Source organism: Podarcis liolepis (assembly GCF_965112155.1).
Source record: "Podarcis liolepis genome assembly, chromosome: 4".
Classification (NCBI taxonomy): domain Eukaryota; kingdom Metazoa; phylum Chordata; class Lepidosauria; order Squamata; family Lacertidae; genus Podarcis; species Podarcis liolepis.
In genome coordinates this window covers 101839189-101855969 of record NC_139558.1, presented here as the reverse complement: position 1 = coordinate 101855969, position 16781 = coordinate 101839189, and the positions used below count along the sequence as shown (strand labels likewise).

The 16781-nt window shown below is 46.9% G+C and overlaps 2 protein-coding genes across 4 annotated transcripts in view; one reads left to right on the top strand and one right to left on the bottom strand.

Annotated features, from left to right (window-relative positions):
• The window catches only part of PDE2A (phosphodiesterase 2A), a 393922-nt gene that overhangs the window by 110201 nt on the left and 266940 nt on the right, over positions 1-16781 (bottom strand). For all 3 annotated transcript variants that reach the window (XR_014525169.1, XR_014525170.1, XM_083499374.1), the window contains one exon: positions 10565-10654. Coding sequence is in view for 1 of the 3 variants with exons in the window: in XM_083499374.1 (XP_083355500.1) it covers positions 10565-10654 (90 nt within the window). In the remaining 2 variants the exon portion in view is untranslated. The remainder of the gene's footprint in view (positions 1-10564; positions 10655-16781) is intronic.
• The window catches only part of ARRB1 (arrestin beta 1), a 558582-nt gene that overhangs the window by 319637 nt on the left and 222164 nt on the right, over positions 1-16781 (top strand). The gene's annotated exons all lie outside the window — the stretch shown is intronic.

The window sequence follows — 16781 nt, the reverse complement described above, 5'->3', positions numbered from 1 at the left end:
CAACGGAGTGAGCTCCAGTTGCTCTGTCCCAGCTTCTGCCAACCTAGCAGTTCAAAAGCACACCAGGGCAAGTAGATAAATAGGTTGCGGGAAGGTAAACGGCGTTCCTGTGTGCTCTGGTTTCCGTCATGGTGTTTCGTTGCAGCAGAAGCGGTTTAGTCCTGCTGGCCACATGACCCAGAAAGCTGACTGTGGACAAACGCCGGCTCCCTCAGCCTGAAAGCAAGATGAGCACCACAACCACATAGTCGCCTTTGATTGGACTTAACCGTCCAGGTCCTTATACCTGGTTGCTCCAGCCTCGGGCTGGAGAGGCGCGATGGAGGCAGAACTACAGGACTAGCAACAACCCAATGCTTCTCTCATCAAACTGCAGCCCCAGGCCTCTTCATCATTCGGGTCACGAGCTTAAATTAACCAATGAGTGCAATTAACTGATTAAGCTCAGATGCAGGAAGTGTTCGATGTGCTAGGAATGATTGCCTCTTGATCAAAGATGTTTGGCACATTTTTTGCATTGTTTCCAAACAGAGCTGGAACACCCATGAAGCAAGCGGAAGGCACTGTCTCAAGCTGGGGGCCCTTGGGAGGGGTGGGAAGAAGGCTCAGAGCCAGGGGATTGGTGGTGGGGCGACGATGAGTGGTCGGAGGGAGAAGAGGGGGCAGACTGGAAGAAGAAGGTGTCAGAGCAACAGGCTTAGGTGAGCAGGAAGAGGCTGGGGCAGAGAGCAGTTCAGACTCAGCAGCAGGAGCAGAGGGACCAGGAGACAGAGATGAGGCCGACTGCTTAAGACTCTCCCCTGCCTGCTGCGAAGAGGGGAAAAGCTTGTTTTCTCCTACTGTTGAAGGTAGGACTTGAACCAACAACTTCAAGTTACAAGAAAGGGGATTCCCACTAAATATCAGGAAGAAGAAGAAGTTTGGATTTGATATCCCGCCTTTCACTCCCCTTCAGGAGTCTCAAAGCGGCTAACATTCTCCTTTCCCTTCCTCCCCCACAACAAACACTCTGTGAGGTGAGTGGGGCTGAGAGACTTCAAAGAAGTGTGACTGGCCCAAGGTCACCCAGCAGCTGCATGTGGAGGAGCGGAGACACGAACCCGGTTCCCCAGATTACGTGACTACCGCTCTTAACCACTACGCCACACTTTATGGCAGTAAGACAGGGGTCAGCTTGGCAGCGGGTTGGACTCGATGGCCCTTGTGGTCTTCCAACTCTTCTATGATTCTATGACTTTTTCAGCAGGGGGCTGGTCCATTGTCCCTCAGACCTTGTGGGGGGCCAGGCTATATTTTGGAGGGAAAAAATGAATGAATTCCCATGCCCCACAAATAACCCAGAGACGCATTTTAAATAAAAGGACACATTCTACTCTTGTAAAAACACGCTGATTCCTGGACTGTCCACAGGCCGGATTGAGAAGGCTATTAGGCCGGATCTGGCCCCTGGTCCTTATGTTGCCTACCCATGCAGTAAGAGCTGTTTGACAATGGAACTGTCTCCCTCAGAAGGTTGTCAACTCTCCTTCCTTGGAGGCATTTAAGCAGAGGTTGGGTGGCCATCTGCCGTGGATGCTTTAGCTGAGATTCCTGCATTGCAGGGGGTTGGACTAGATGACCCTTGTGGTCCCTTCCAACTCTATGGTTCTTTGACCAGACTCCCTTCCCCCTTGGATTCCCAGGACACATAGAGGGATGAAGAGGGCAGAGCAAAGAGAGACTTGACGAAGGAGCCTTCAGGAGGCACCAGTGGTTTTAGTAAAACAGCAGAGTAGGTCCTTCAAGCCCACCCATGGCCTGCCCTGACTGCCAGCAGGTCTCCAGGGTCTCTTAGGCAGAGAACCAAGACAGGGCACTTTCCCTTCAACTGCTATCTGATGACCCCTTCTTAATTGGAGATGCTGTCAGGAATCACACCTAAGATCTACTGTGTGTAAAAAATGTACACTATCTGCTCAACAACTTCTTCCCTTTCCCCCCTCCTGCTTCAGCGTACAGTGGTACCTCAGGTTGCAGATGCTTCAGGTTACAGACGCTTCAGGTTACAGACTCTGCTAACCCGGAAATATTACCTCGGGTTAAGAACTTTGCTTCAGGATGAGAACAGAAATCGTGCGGCAGCAACAGGAGGCCCCATTAGCTAAAGTGGTACCTCAGGTTAAGAACAGTTTCAGGTTAAGAACAGACCTCCGGAACGAGTTAAGTTTTTAACCTGAGGTACCACTGTACAAGATTAACACCCAGTGGTCTATACCGGACTGTCTCTCTCTCAAGGAGCTCCACAGCCACCAGCTGCAGACAGGAACGCCACGTGGTCTCCCTATGGATGGCTTTCTATCGCGAATGAAAACCACAAAGCACCGTTTCCCGCAGAGTAGGCGCCTTTGTTTTTGCAAAAGACACAGCTCTCGTCTTGAAGACAAACTTTTTCACAGCTTTCTCCAAAAGGGTGCTACAGTGTGTACAAGTTTTGCAAACGGCGTTAATTAAATGTATTTAATTGGGCAAGGGCAGGCTGAAAGATCTGCAATAATTAGCTGGCACGGACCCAATAACACATTCGTTATCATTAATTATTTTGGCACCCAGTTGCCAGGAAGTGAGTCAGAGCATGAAAGCGACGTCTGCTGACTGGAGGGGGAGGGGGGGATTTGAGGGACGTTGCCCAATAATTGGTGGGTTGAATATTATGAAAATGATTTACAGGTGGTACATAACCCCAGTCAAGCTAGCAAAAATTTACCATATGCCTGATAATAAGTGCTGGAAGTGTAAGGAAACTGAAGGTACTTTCTACCACCTTTGGTGGACGTGCCCGAAGATTAAGGCTTTCTGGGAAATGATATATAATGAAATGAAAAAGGTGCTAAAATGTACCTTTCCTAAGAAACCAGAGGCCTTCCTCTTGGGCATTAGTAACCAACTGGTGTCGAAGAAAGATAGGAATTTTTTTATGTACGCTACAACAGCAGCAAGAATACTCGTCGCAAAGCATTGGAAGACCCAAGATTTACCCACACTGGAAGAATGGCAGATGAAGGTAATAGACTATATGACATTGGCTGAAATGACCGACAGAATCCGTGAACAGGGGAAAGGGACGGCGGAGGAAGAATGGAAGAAATTTAAAACTTATCTGAAGAAATATTATAAAATGAATGAATGCTAAAATGTTGAGGTTCTCAGTAAGAAAAGGAGATTACAGCAACAAAAGATTAAGTAAAAGAAAAGAACAAATAAGGAACTAAATTTGATAAAAATTTAATTTAGGACTTGCTGAAACTTTTTTTTGGAATTGGGATGTAGAAAGGGGAGGTTTGGGGGAGTCAGAGAAACGAAGTTTATGAAAAAAGGAGATGAATTTATACATGTTTGTTTTGTCTTTTTATTTGTTTGTATTGTTTATAAAAATGTTGTAAAATCAATAAAAAATTCTTATAAAAAAATAATAATAATTGGTGGGTTGAAAAACTTCCTACTTTACATTTGTCTGGCGCTTGCGAGTGTTCTGGGGGCTTTGCACCGGCGTTATCTAGCTGCAGAGCTTACAACAACCCTGTAAGGTAGGTCAATATAAGAATCCGAAGGACCTAGGGAGAGCTTGCAGGATCAGGGCCCTCTGCAGCCTTGAAAGTGCCTCTGTGCCTCTCTAACACAAGAACAGCCCCTGCAATTATCTTTTCCAGAAACAAGGCAAGGGGGTTTCGCTCCCGCCCCAATGCAGCAAACGAGTCTCTCTCAAAGCTGCAAAGCGTGGATTTCTGTTTTACAAAGAATAGTCATTCTGATCTTGGCTTTTTGAAAAGAATTTAATTAACATGCGCACTCACACAAAGCTCCCTTGCTAACAGGCGCTCGGCAATAATTGCACTGCGTGAAAAACAGCTAAGGGGAGAATGAAAACGTCCTCGTTTATTTCTCTCCCTCTCTATGCGTGTGTGAGAACTGGGGACAGAGAGAACATTTACCGTATTTTTCGCTCTATAAGATGCACTAGACCACAAGACGCACCTAGTTTTTGGAGGAGGAAAACAAGGAAAAAAATATTCTGAATCTCAGAAGCCAGAACAGCAAGAGGGATCGCTGCGCAGTGAAAGCAGCAATCCCTCTTGCTGTTCTGGCTTCTGTGATAGCTGCGCAGCCTGCATTCGCTCCATAAGATGCGCACACATTTCCCCTTACTTTTTAGGAGGGAAAAAGTGAGTCTTATAGAGCAAAAAATACGGTATTTATTTATTTATTTATTTTTGATATTGATATTACAACTTATTACCTACCCATCACTCCCAAAGTCTCAGGACAGGTTGCAACAATGGAAGCACATTCAGCATGATATTACACAATATTCTGAAAACAGTCTAAACTACACCCCCCTCAACTCCTGCTGATTATTTTTTTTGAAATAAACATTTCTGAACAAACTTTAGCCCCTTGGCTTCCGTTTGGTCACCATCTCCTTGCCCGCTGGGGAAAAGCAAGGATCACTTTCCAAATCATTTATTCTCTGAGAAGCAAGCTCTGTCTTCTCTCAGACACTTTTTCTGCACTCGAAGCATTAATGCGGTTTCCTCACTTCGTTATTTTGGGTTTTCTTTATGGCGATATGTGTCTGTGTGTGCTCCTTCTGGAGCTATTTCCTCCCCCATCCCCAAATATTTTAGTTTTTCCACTTATTTGCAATGGTTATATTCTCAACGACCCCACCCACCACAGAAGCATCAAATGTCTCTGTTGAAACAGCTTAAATTAACGAGAATAAGGTGGGTGCTAAAAATACACACCTCAAGCGTCAAAAGCGAGGGTGAGCAGGTGCATCTTCAACACTTGCTGAAATCTGTACCAAGAAGGGGCCAGAAGCATCTCTTTGGGGAGGCCGTTCCACAGCTCAGGGGCCACCATGGAGTAGGCCATAGGTAGGCAACCTAAGGCCCGGTGGCCAGATGCGGCCCAATTGCCTTCTAAATCTGGCCCATGGACAGTCTGGGAATCAGCATGTTTTTACATGAGTAGAATGTGGGTTTCCCCAGCCACTCTGGGCAGCTTCCAACAAAATATTAAAATACAGTAATGCATCAAACATTAAAAGCTTCCCTAAACAGGGCTGCCTTCAGGTGTCTTCTAAAAGTCTGGTAGTTGTTGTTCTCTTTGACATCTGGCATGAGATCAGTTTTAAAAAATCATGCATTGCATGGTGAAAGCGGATAGAAATCCCCCCCTCCCTCTCTCTTAATACCTCAAATGAAGCTAGTTGTTGAAGTTTTACAGCAGCAAGAATGTTGATTGCACAAAATTGGAAGACTGGAGAAATACCAACTAAAGGGCAATGGCAAGAGAAGTTGATGAACTATGCAGAACTGGCAAAAATGACAGAAGGACTAAGAGAAAAAGGCAACAGAGACTTTCAAAAAGATTGGGAACCCTTCATATTATATTTGCAGAAACAAAGAAAGTCAATAGACGTGATGGTAGGATTTAAATAAACATCCACATTATTAGCATCAGAAAATGTTTAGAAGATAGTGAAATAGGATGGTGTATTTAATTTTGTTTTTATGTTTTTAGGTTTGATGTTATGTTATTAATAACTTTTTCTGTTGAGAGATAGCAAAGCGGGTGAAAATAGAAACAAACCAGAAACACAAGTTGGGGGAAGTCATGGAGGGAAGGGAGGGAGGGAGGAATATATAGTAAATGTTAAGAATTTGAGATGTATGTAATGAATGAAAAAGAAAAATGAATATTTTTTTAAAAAGAAGAAGAAGTAGTTTTAGGACAGATAAAAGGAAGTCTTCATATTGTTGTCGTTTCATTGTGTCCGACTCTTCGTGACCCCCTGGACCAGAGCACGCCAGGCACTCCTGTCTTCCACTGCCTCCCGCAGTTTGGTCAAACTCATGTTCATAGCTTTGAGAACACTGTCCCACCATCTTGTCCTCTGTCGTCCCCTTCTCCTTGCGCCCTCCATCTTTCCCAACATCAGGGTCTTTTCCAGGGAGTCTTCTCTTCTCATGAGGTGGCCAAAGTCTTGGAGCCTCAGCTTCAGGATCTGTCCTTCCAGTGAGCACTCAGGGCTGATTTCCTTCAGAATGGAGAGGTTTGATCTTCTTGCAGTCCATGGGACTCTCCAGAGTCTCCTCCAGCACCAGAATTCAAAAGCATCCATTCTTCGGCGATCAGCCTTCTTTATGGTCCAGCTCTCACTTCCATACATCATGACTTGGAAAACCAGAGCTTTAACTATATGGACCTTTGTTGACAAGGTGATGTCTCTGCTTTTTAAGATGCTGTCTGTGCTGTCTAGGTTTGTCTTCCTTCATGTAAAAAAGGTAAAGGGACCCCTGACCATTAGGTCCAGTTGTGGCTGACTCTGGGGTTGCGGCGCTCATCTCACTTTATTGGCCGAGGGAACTTCCGGGTCATGTGGCCGGCATGATTAAGCCGCTTCTGGCAAAACCAAAGCAGCACACGGAAACGTTGTTTACCTTCCCGCCGGACTGGTACCTATTTATCTACTTGCACTTGACGTGTGCACAGTTCAACTGTGGAACTCCTTTCCGAAGGAGGCAATGAACTATTGATGGCTACTAGTCACGATGGCTCGGCTCTGCCCCCAACGTTGGAGGCAGCAAAGCTCCTGAAGAAGTTGCTGGAAACCTCAGGAGGGGAGAGGGCTCTTGTGTTCGAATCCTGCCTGTGATTTCCAACACGTATCTGGCCGGCCACTGTGAGAGCAGGATACTGGAATCGATGGACTCCCATGGGCCTGATCCGGCAGGCTCCTCTTATCTTTCTAAGGGAGCAGCGCCGGTACAGCCGCAGCGCGGTCGCCCGTGCCGCCTTCTGGAGGAGCTCATAGCTGAGATTAAGCGCTAATAGACTCTCGGAGGGGGAGGGGGGCCTGCGCAAGGTGTTATTATTATCCTGCGGCATTAATGCTGTAATGCCAGGAGATTAGGAACACAATAGTTTGGAGACACAGCAGGGATTTGGCATTGTTGAGCGCTGCGCTATCGGGGAAAGAGGGAGGGAGCGCGCGGGCGATTAGCAAATGTCAGAAAGAATGATTTCATGTTCTGAAATGGCTAACAGCACATCAAAGCAACATGCCCACGAGGCAGAGGACGGGGATGGATTTAAAGTGGTACAAGCACATACACATGCCATCACTTCGGGACGTTTCCAAGGTGACCTTTGCTTTTATGTCTGGCGTTTGGAAGATGCAGGAAACAGTCCTACACCAGGTCTGTCTCCCCATCTATCATGCAGTCCATCCATCTGCATTTAGAGCAGGGCTGGCCCAAGACATTTTGGCACCTGAGGACCACCACAAAATGGCCTCTTCCCAGGAAAGATCTACACGAGGAACAGGTGGGGAATAAACTTCTACGGGGTGGGTGGGGGGCCTCGGTCTAGAATACCTGAAGGAGCGTCTCCAGCCCCATCGTTCTGCCCGGACACTGAGGTCCGGCTCCAAGGGCCTTCTGGTGGTTCCCTCGCTGCGAAAAGCCAAGTTACAGGGAACCAGGCAGAGGGCCTTCTCGGTAGTGGCACCCACCCTGTGGAACGCCCTCCTACCAGATGTCAAAGAGAACAACAACTACCAGACTTTGAGAAGACATCTGAAGGCAGCCCTGTTTAGGGAAGCTTTTAATGTTTCATAGGTTATTGTATTTTAGTGTTTTGTTGGAACCTGCCCAGAGTGGCTGGGGAAACCCAGCCAGATGGGTGGGGTATAAATTATTATTATTATTATTATTATTATTATTATTATTATTATTATTACCTCAAAGCGTCTCACAATCTGCTTTCCCTTCCTCTCCCACAACAAACACTCTGTGAGGTGAGTGGGGCTGAGAGACTTCAGAGAAGTGTGACTGGCCCAAGGTCACCCAGCAGCTGCAGGTGGAGGAGCGGAGACGCGAACCCGATTCCCCAGATTACGAATCCACCGCTCTTAACCACTACAGATCCTGGAAACCCGGGTTGTACCTTATCAAGCATGGCTGCTACAGCCAAACTCAGGGGATGAAGCAGAGAAGGAGAAGAGGAGGAGGGAGCCCAGAAGGGGGAAACAGTGGGATAATAATAATAATAATAATAATAATAATAATAATAATAGGCATGGGTTGGCCTCGGACCCATGGCAAGCTGCCATGTGTGGGTTTTAGGAACAGGTGGGGCTCGCTGAACTGCATCTTCCTTTGGTAGTCGATTGCTTTGCAAGACAACCTGAGCAGTTTTGCCCCTGTGTGGCACACATTAGCTCAGGAAAGACCTGAGCAACCGCGCAGCAGCGCTTTGCTTTGAACTGGCCAGCTGAACTCCGGGACCTGAGTAATCCCCAAGGAGTTGCTGGATCAAAGCACAGCCTCACAGCTTGCACTCCGCTGAACCTGAGCTGCTTCTGAATCCAACTCTAAGGTCACACAGCCAGATCTTCCAAGAGGTGCCACGCTCGGAAGAGAGGGAGAACAGTGTTTTTCTGGCTCTTCAGCCTCACAGTCTGGCCACAGGAAGTGTCTTGGAACTTGACAAAATGCAAATATGAAAATGCCGTGACTAATTTTTTACTTTCATCATGGGTGAACAGTTGGGTTGTCAATCATTCCCAAGAATATTAGCTCCTTTATCATCTGAGATTTAATATGCATGTTTCTAAACAGTCAACGGAAGCGTCTTTTTCAGATGTAGATATGTGAGATATTACTTAAAATCTAAAACACCAAAGCTACCACTTATTGCTTAAAGGAGGAGCTATCTCTAAGACTTCCTCCCCTGCTCTCCATTACCTGCTATTGAAACACACCTGAATTGAAATGGAAAAACAGGTCGAAATAAATAAAAAATAAAAAAATTGTCCAGTAGCACCTTAGAGACCAACTAAGTTTGTTCTGGGTATGAGCTTTTGTGCACATGTACACTTATACCAAGAACAAACTTAGGTAGTCTCTAAGGTGCTATTGGACAATTTTTTAATTTATTAATTTATTTCGACTGCGTCAGACCAACACGGCTACCTTCCTGAATCTAGAATCATGAAAGACAGGTGTGCCATTAAGCAAAAGCCCTGCAGAATAAAATTGGCCCCCACCAATTAATCAACACACATTTCAGTTGATTAAGCTGCTGGCCCTTATTGAGGAGAGGGATCAAGAAGAGGAGGAGGAAGAGCTGCACGTCAGTGGCAAAGGGAATGCCAGGTTTGTTTCGAAGGTCCCGGGTTCAAATCTCAACACCCCCAACTGAAAGGATCTCGGGTAGCAGGACAGCAAAGCCCTCTGGCCTTGTGAAAGCAGCTGTCCATCCCAGCAGATAATGCTGTTATTTGCCACCCCAGTCTCCAAGCAGTGAGAAATCCCAGGGCTTCCAGGAGCTTTCAATGGAATGAAGGTCAACAGAGACTGTGGTGTCTTTAGGATATCTGGATTTATTTACACACACACAACCAGAGCATAAGACGAAGGTGTTCCCAGCATTGACACCCGAACAGATCTTGCCTCTCCATTAGTCAGATCTATGGATCCAGCACAGAGCAAGCAGGTCTCTGTGCTGGATCCCATCCCGCTTTCAAGCTCAGCTCACACATATTTCCCACTATAGTTCTCCTGCTTAGCAGGCAGGTGAGTGGGGTGGAAGGAAGTACCCCCCCCACACACACACAGCCTGGAGGGCACCATTCTTTAGGTGTAGCTTTTGCAACCTAGCTCATTCTTTTGGGATGTTGATGAGGACACTTAAGTGGCCAGCTAAGGCCATTGTCTCCCCCAAAAACCTTCCCGACCACTTCAGCAATAGCGTCCTCTCTTAGATGCTAACTCCCACTGGGTACAGGACCCCAAGACCTGCAAGGGACTCGGGGCATCATCCAGACTGACCCCCTCCAAACCCACAACAATACTGAAGAAGATGGAGCTAAACATAACCAAGTAGAAGGCAGTTTCTGGCGTTCTAGTCAGGAACATGAAGGCAAGTAAATGAAGTTCCGTGCTTCAGAGTCTCCAAAGATCTGCAGACCAAGATGCTTCAAAGCAGACTGGGACCTGTTGAGGTTTCTATTCCACCTTAAGGAACAGACATGTGGAATTGTTACATGTCACATGTCTGTTTACATTCCAGCACAGTATGCTGGGAACTTCCATTGTGTGTATAGCTTTTGCTTTTCCCGTTCTTTCTGAGACGACATGAGAGAGAGACGACATGTTTCTTTGTCCTGATTTATGATTAATAAATCTGTAGTTGTAGTATGCTTCCACAAGCCTCATGCCTATTCTGTGTGCTCAGTTCTCTCTGCTGATAACATGCCCTGGCTTTGAAGCCCGGGTCACCAATTTACGTCAGTGTACAGGCCGATGGATGGAAACGGCATAGCTGGGGCTTGCCAGCTGGCCTCCCGGCCCTCTGCATGTCGACAGGACCTATACCTGAAAACTCAATTTCTGACAAAAGGGAGCCCCCTCCTCCCTCTGGCCAGTTCAGCTGCACAAATTAAGCTGGAAGGGAAAAGAAGCTGCCCGTCCTCGGGGCCACCCCCTCTCCTAAAATAAAAACTGACTGCTCTACTTACCACTTTGGGGAGCACCGAGGCAATGGCATCTTTGATGACTTCCCGGAGGCTGGAGACATCAATGACAGAGCCTAGGCTCAGCAAGGCATCCTGGGAGAAAGAGGAAAACAGCAGGAGCTTTAGCGCAGGAGAACTGCCCTGCCGGTTCAAAGACCCATCCATTCTTTATTATTTTTAAGAATTATTCATTTATTGCACGTCTATCCCGCTTTTTTCACCAAGAACCTCCAGGTGGAGTCCATGGTTCTTCTCCCCCACCAATTTAATCCCCCTAATGACCCTGTGAGATAGGTTTGCCTGAGAAGCAGTGACTGTAATGGGATGGGAGAGCATCAAACAATGCCAAGATATTTCTCATCTGGCAACCAATGCATCTCTTTGCTTTCGCATAGTACAGTGGTACCTCTGGTTGTGAACGGGATCTGTTCCGGAGGCCCATTCGCAACATGAGCAGAACGCAACCCACGTCTGCACGTGCGGGAGTCGTGATTCACCGCTTCTGCGCATGCACGTGACGCCATTTTGCGCATCTGCGCATGCACTAGCGGTGAAACCCGGAAGTAACCCTTTCCAGTACTTCCGGGTCACCGTGGGATGCAAACTGAAAATGCTCAACCTGAAGCAAACATAACATGAGGTATGACTGTACATCAGAAGACAAGTCAAAAAAGCCCAGGACACACATTTTCACGGCCCTCTAGCAGCTGTGGCGGCTCATTGGCCAAAAGGAATGTATTTAGTGTTAAGTCTGGAAGTGTATGGGACGCGGGTGACACTGTGGTCTAAACCACAGAGCCTAGGGCTTGCCGATCAGAAGGTTGGCGGTTCGAATCCCTGCGACGGGGTGAGCTCCCGTTGCTCGGTCCCTGCTCCTGCCAACCTAGCAGTTCGAAAACACACCAGTGCAAGTAGATAAACAGGTACCGCTCCAGCGGGAAGGTAAACGGCGCTTCCGTGCGCTGCTCTGGTTTGCCTGAAGCGGCTTAGTCATGCTGGCATGTCTGCAGACAAACGCTGGCTCCCTCAGCCAGTAAAGCGAGATGAGCGCCGCAACCCCAGAGTCGTCCACGACTGGACTTAACAGTCAGGGGCCCCTTTACCTTTACCTGGAAGTGTATACAGCCATAACTCGATTCCCGAATGCTGAAAACCCAGAAGTAACTGTTCCGTTTTTCGAACGATTTTTGGAAACAAGCTACTTGGCTTCCGTTTTGAGATTCCCTATTGTATTGGAGCTTCCACTTTCAGTTTTTGGTTGTCAAACATTTCAGAAGTCGAACGTTATTCCGGAACGAATTACGTTCTACAGCTGAGGTTTGACTGTACAGTGGTACCTCCTTTTATGGACTTAATCCGTTCCGGAAGTCCGTTCTTAAACCGAAACCATTCTTAAACTGAGGCACTATTTCCCTAATGAGGTTTCCCACCGCCGGTGCCCTTCCACCATTTGGCTTCCGTTCTTAGACCGAGGTAAAGTTCGCAAACCGGGACACTACCTCTGGTTTCGCGGAGTTCATAAACCGAATCGTTCGTAAACAGGACTTTTCGTAAACCGAGGTACCACTGTGCTCGATTCTGAGCAAACCAGACTTCCTTGAGCACAATACACATCAGGAGGCATAGTCACAATCAAGCAGAGAATCAAGTCTCAAATGCTCTCCATTTATGTTGATTTTATTCCTTGGCCTTTTCTTCTCCAGAAGATGTCCTGCAAGGCAGTGGGTAAATGCGAAATTGCTGTGCTGCCTTACCCAAATATGATGGCATGTTTGCCCAGTCTCTGGCTATGATGCTCAGCCTACGCTGTCCCAGAAGGGGACCTGAGTTCATCAGTGTTGCCAGCGATGGTTCGGGGCCTTGTTATCAGTCCCCACAAGTGAATGACAACCTCCTGCTGAATCCTGCTCTCCACAGAAAGGCCACGCTGGGGTTTGATCCCAAAGCACAAAGCTGAGACCCTACCTGCCCGCGGACTGTCTCGCCAGAGTGGTGCATGCTTTAGTTATCTCCCGCTTGGACTACTGCAATGCGCTCTACGTGGGGCTACCTTTGAAGGTCACCCGGAAACTACAATTAATCCAGAATGCGGCAGCTAGACTGGTGACTGGGGGCAGCCGCCGAGACCACATAACACCGGTCTTGAAAGACCTACATTGGCTCCCAGTACGTTTCCGAGCACAATTCAAAGTGCTGGTGTTGACCTTTAAAGCCCTAAACGGCCTCGCTCCAGTATATCTGAAGGAGCGTCTCCTCCCCCATCGTTCTGCCCGGACACTGAGGTCCAGCGCCGAGGGCCTTCTGGCGGTTCTCTCATTGCGAGAAGCAAAGCTACAGGGAACCAGGCAGAGGGCCTTCTCGGTAGTGGCGCCCGCCCTGTGGAACGCCCTCCCATCAGATGTCAAAGCGATGAATAACTACCTGACATTTAGAAGACATCTTAAGGCAGCCCTGTTCAGGGAAGCTTTTAATCTGTGATATTTTACTGTATTTTTTTGTTTCTATGGAAGCCGCCCAGAGTGGCTGGGGAAACCCAGCCAGATGGGCGGGGTACAAATAATAAATTATTATTATTATTCCCCTCTAAAAGGAAACTGTTACAAAATGCCACCAGAGACACTCCCATCACAAATCCGCCTAGCCCTGATGGACAGAATTACACTGTATTAACCACAATCTCCACTTACATGCAGGGAACAAATAAATGAAATAAAACTATTGTATTTAGCAAATGCAAACTCAAAACAGCGGAAACTGCCCTATGCGGAGCCAGACCTACTGCCCCATCTAACTCAGTAGTGCCTGCGCTGACTGGTAGCAGCTTCACACAGTTTCAGATAGGGAGTCTCTCGCAGATGCCGCTGGGGATTGAACCCGGGACCTTTTGTATGCAAGGCGAATGCTCTGCCACTGCGCTACGGCCCTTGAATTTCTCCTCCACCTCTAAACATGACTGAGGTTCGGCTTGGAATTACGAATCAGAAACCAAAGAACAACCTCTGCCTGGCTCTAGCTTGCGGAGGACAGTTATTACTTTTCATTTTCCGGTACTGACTTCTTATTTCTCCTTTTCTTTTCCCCCTCTCTAGTTTATAAGCACCGAGAGCCTGCAGGAACTAAAAGAGAAAGGGCCGGGGGATTGCTGTTCAGTTGGGTTTTATTTCTCTTTGCACACAATGTCCCCAAATCAGCAGCTTTGGCTTCTACCAGAGATGCTCTCACTGGCTGTGGCATTTCAGCCACAGAGAGTGTGATTGATGGTGCTGCAACAGCACACGAGATTCTTACAGGCGTTTTATCAACGGCAACATAAAAATTTGTGAGTCCGTAATGCTAACTCTCTCGGTTAGCATCTGCCAGTGATGAACAGGGACTGAGAGGTGGGATAACAGAGGACCAGGAGAAACAGCCACGGCAACCTACAATGATAGAGAATAGTAACACTTTGCTGGGTTTGGGATTTGTTGATGCATTGCATTCATATTCCGTCTTTCCTCCAGGGAGCTCAAGGTGGTGTGTGTTATCCTTCCCTGCCCCCTCCATCCCCATTTGACCCCCACAACAGCCCTGTGAGGTAGGTAAGGCTGCATGGCCAAGTGGGAGGATGGCCAAGTGGGAGGATTTGAACTCTGGACTCCCAGGTTCTCTAACCACTGCACAATAAATGCCATACATTTAAAACAGCCCTGCAAAGAATAATGGGAACTCTAGTTTACCCACCACAGTGCTACAGTTCCCAGGATTTGGGGGGGGCACACTTTATTCTGTGTCCAGGGCGGCTGTTTATCAGCCCCATCTCGTACTACAGCTGAGATCCTAACTGCCCGCAGACTGTCTCGCCAGAGTGGTGCATGCTCTGGTTATCTCCCGCATGGACTGCTGCCATGTGCTCTATGTGGGGCTACCTTTGAAAGTGACCCGGAAACTACAACTACAACTAATCCAGAATGTGGCAGCTAGACTGGTGACTGGGAGCAGCTGCCGAGACCACATAACACCGGTCCCGAGAGACTTGCAATGGCTCCCAGTACGTTTCCGAGCACAATTCAAAGTGTTGGTGCTGACCTTGAAAGCCCTAAATGGCCTCGGTCCAGTATACCTGAAGGAGCATCCCGATCGTTCAACCTGGACACTGAGGTCCAGCGCCGAGGGCCTTCTGGCGGTTCCCTCCCTGCGAGAAGTGAGGTTACAGGGTACCAGGCAGAGGGCCTTCTCTGTGGTGGCGCCCTCTGTCATCAGATGTCAAGGAAATAAACAGCTATCTGACTTTTAGAAGACATCTGAAGGCGGCCCTGTTTAGGGAAATTTTTAATGTTTGATGTTTTATCATGTTTTTAATATTCTGTTGGGAGCAGCCCAGAGTGGCTGGGGAAACCCAGCCAGATGGGCGGGGTATAAATATAATAATAATAATAATAATAATAATAATAATAATAATAATAATAATAATAATAATAATAATTAAAATATTTGGAGTGTAGCGCTCAGTCTTTCCTGCTGTCCTCTTCCTCTCACTGCTAGGAGTCACTATTTAGCTGGGGAGTGACTGGAGGAGAACATCCCTGCTTTGAGATGTTGAAGGTGCAAAGCGATTTTTGAAAAAAAATCTTGATTTGTTAACAACAAAAACCTATCAAAAAGAAAGAAAACAAAGAATCAGACATTTGAGCCATAAAGCGTCAGAGCTGGGAAGGACAAAAGTCGAAAGACAGCGCGCAGCATAGAGTATTAACTTGTACAAAGATTCCCTTCTCAAAGAATAAAGAAATACAAAAATGGAAGCATTATCCACCTGTGAGTTCATTATCGTGAATAAAGGTTCTATGTGGTCTTAAATGAGCCAGGCATTTGCGTCTGCTGTGGACACTGAGTGACCGTGTGCCGCATTTTGGTACTGTATAAGAAATGAATCCATGCCATTAAAAAAAGCAAAACCCAGTCGTTCAAGCCCTGCTCTCTGGAGACATTTAGTCATTGAGATATATTTTCAAAAGGGGCAATTTACCAAACCCTTGAACGCCAGCTATCTAAATTACTGATATTAAAGGTAAAAAAACCCCACCGTTTCGCAAAAAATGGACTAACGCATGCAAAGTGCGCTAATGGAGATCGGCTTTTCAGAGGTGGCCTCACTCTGACCTGCAAGGGGGCAGGGAGGTCTCTCTCTTTCCTGCCCTGCTTAAAGGATTGCAGAATGGTTTAACAGAGTACGGAGTGGTTTAACAGAGTAAAATATCTCTTGAGGGGCTTCTACTGAAACCAGCAGGCACAATGGGTGGCTGGATGCAGTCCAGGAAGCAATATTCAATGGGTTTGAGCACATCAATGATATCTGTGTTTTCTTGGACAGGGGGGAAATTGCTTCTAGAGCGGACTGTGATTCTGAGACCTGGGAGAACCCACACTGCAGCGCCCCCAGGACCGATGGCCAGACAGGGTACTGCAGCAAAGGTCAAGTGACCCAGAGCACCAGTTGGGATATTCTCTCCTCTCTCTCTCTCAGGGCTGGATTTAGGTTTGATGAGGCCCTAAGTTGCTGAAGGTAACGGGGCCCTTTATATGTCTAGCTGTCCTTTGTCAACAACAAATGGTCACTGTTTTTTGTGTTGAACATATGCCATATGGTAATTCACGGACCTAACAGGTTTCTAAAGCTATTTGCACATAACAAAATATGTATTTTATCAAAGTCATTGTTGAACTGAAACGCATGTAGGCACCCTATATATAGAAATGAGCAAACCATATAGATTTTATAGCTTATAAATCTTATATTTTGGAAATGAACATCCAGGTTTTTTTCCATTTAAATTTTTTTAGGGCCCCCAAGAGAGTAGGGCCCTAAGCTATAGCTTGTTTAGCTTATACGTAGATCCGGCACTGATCTCTCTCTTTCACTCTCTCATGGACATCCAATGTATCTGAAGATTTAGGGGAGATAAAATGAAATGCTTCTTTAAACAGTACAGGGTCAAACTGTGTGACTCGCTTCTGCAGGGGTTAAAGTGATGGCTTTACAGTGGTACCTCGAGTTAAGTACTCAATTCGTTCTGGAGGTCCGTACTTAACCTGAAGCTGTTCTTAACCTGAAGCACCACTTTAGCTAATGGGGTTCTCCTGCTGCTGCCGTGTGATTTCTGTTCTCATCCTGAAGCAAAGTTCTTAACCCGAGGTACTATTTCTGGGTTAGCGGAGTCTGTAACCTGAAGCACCTGTAACC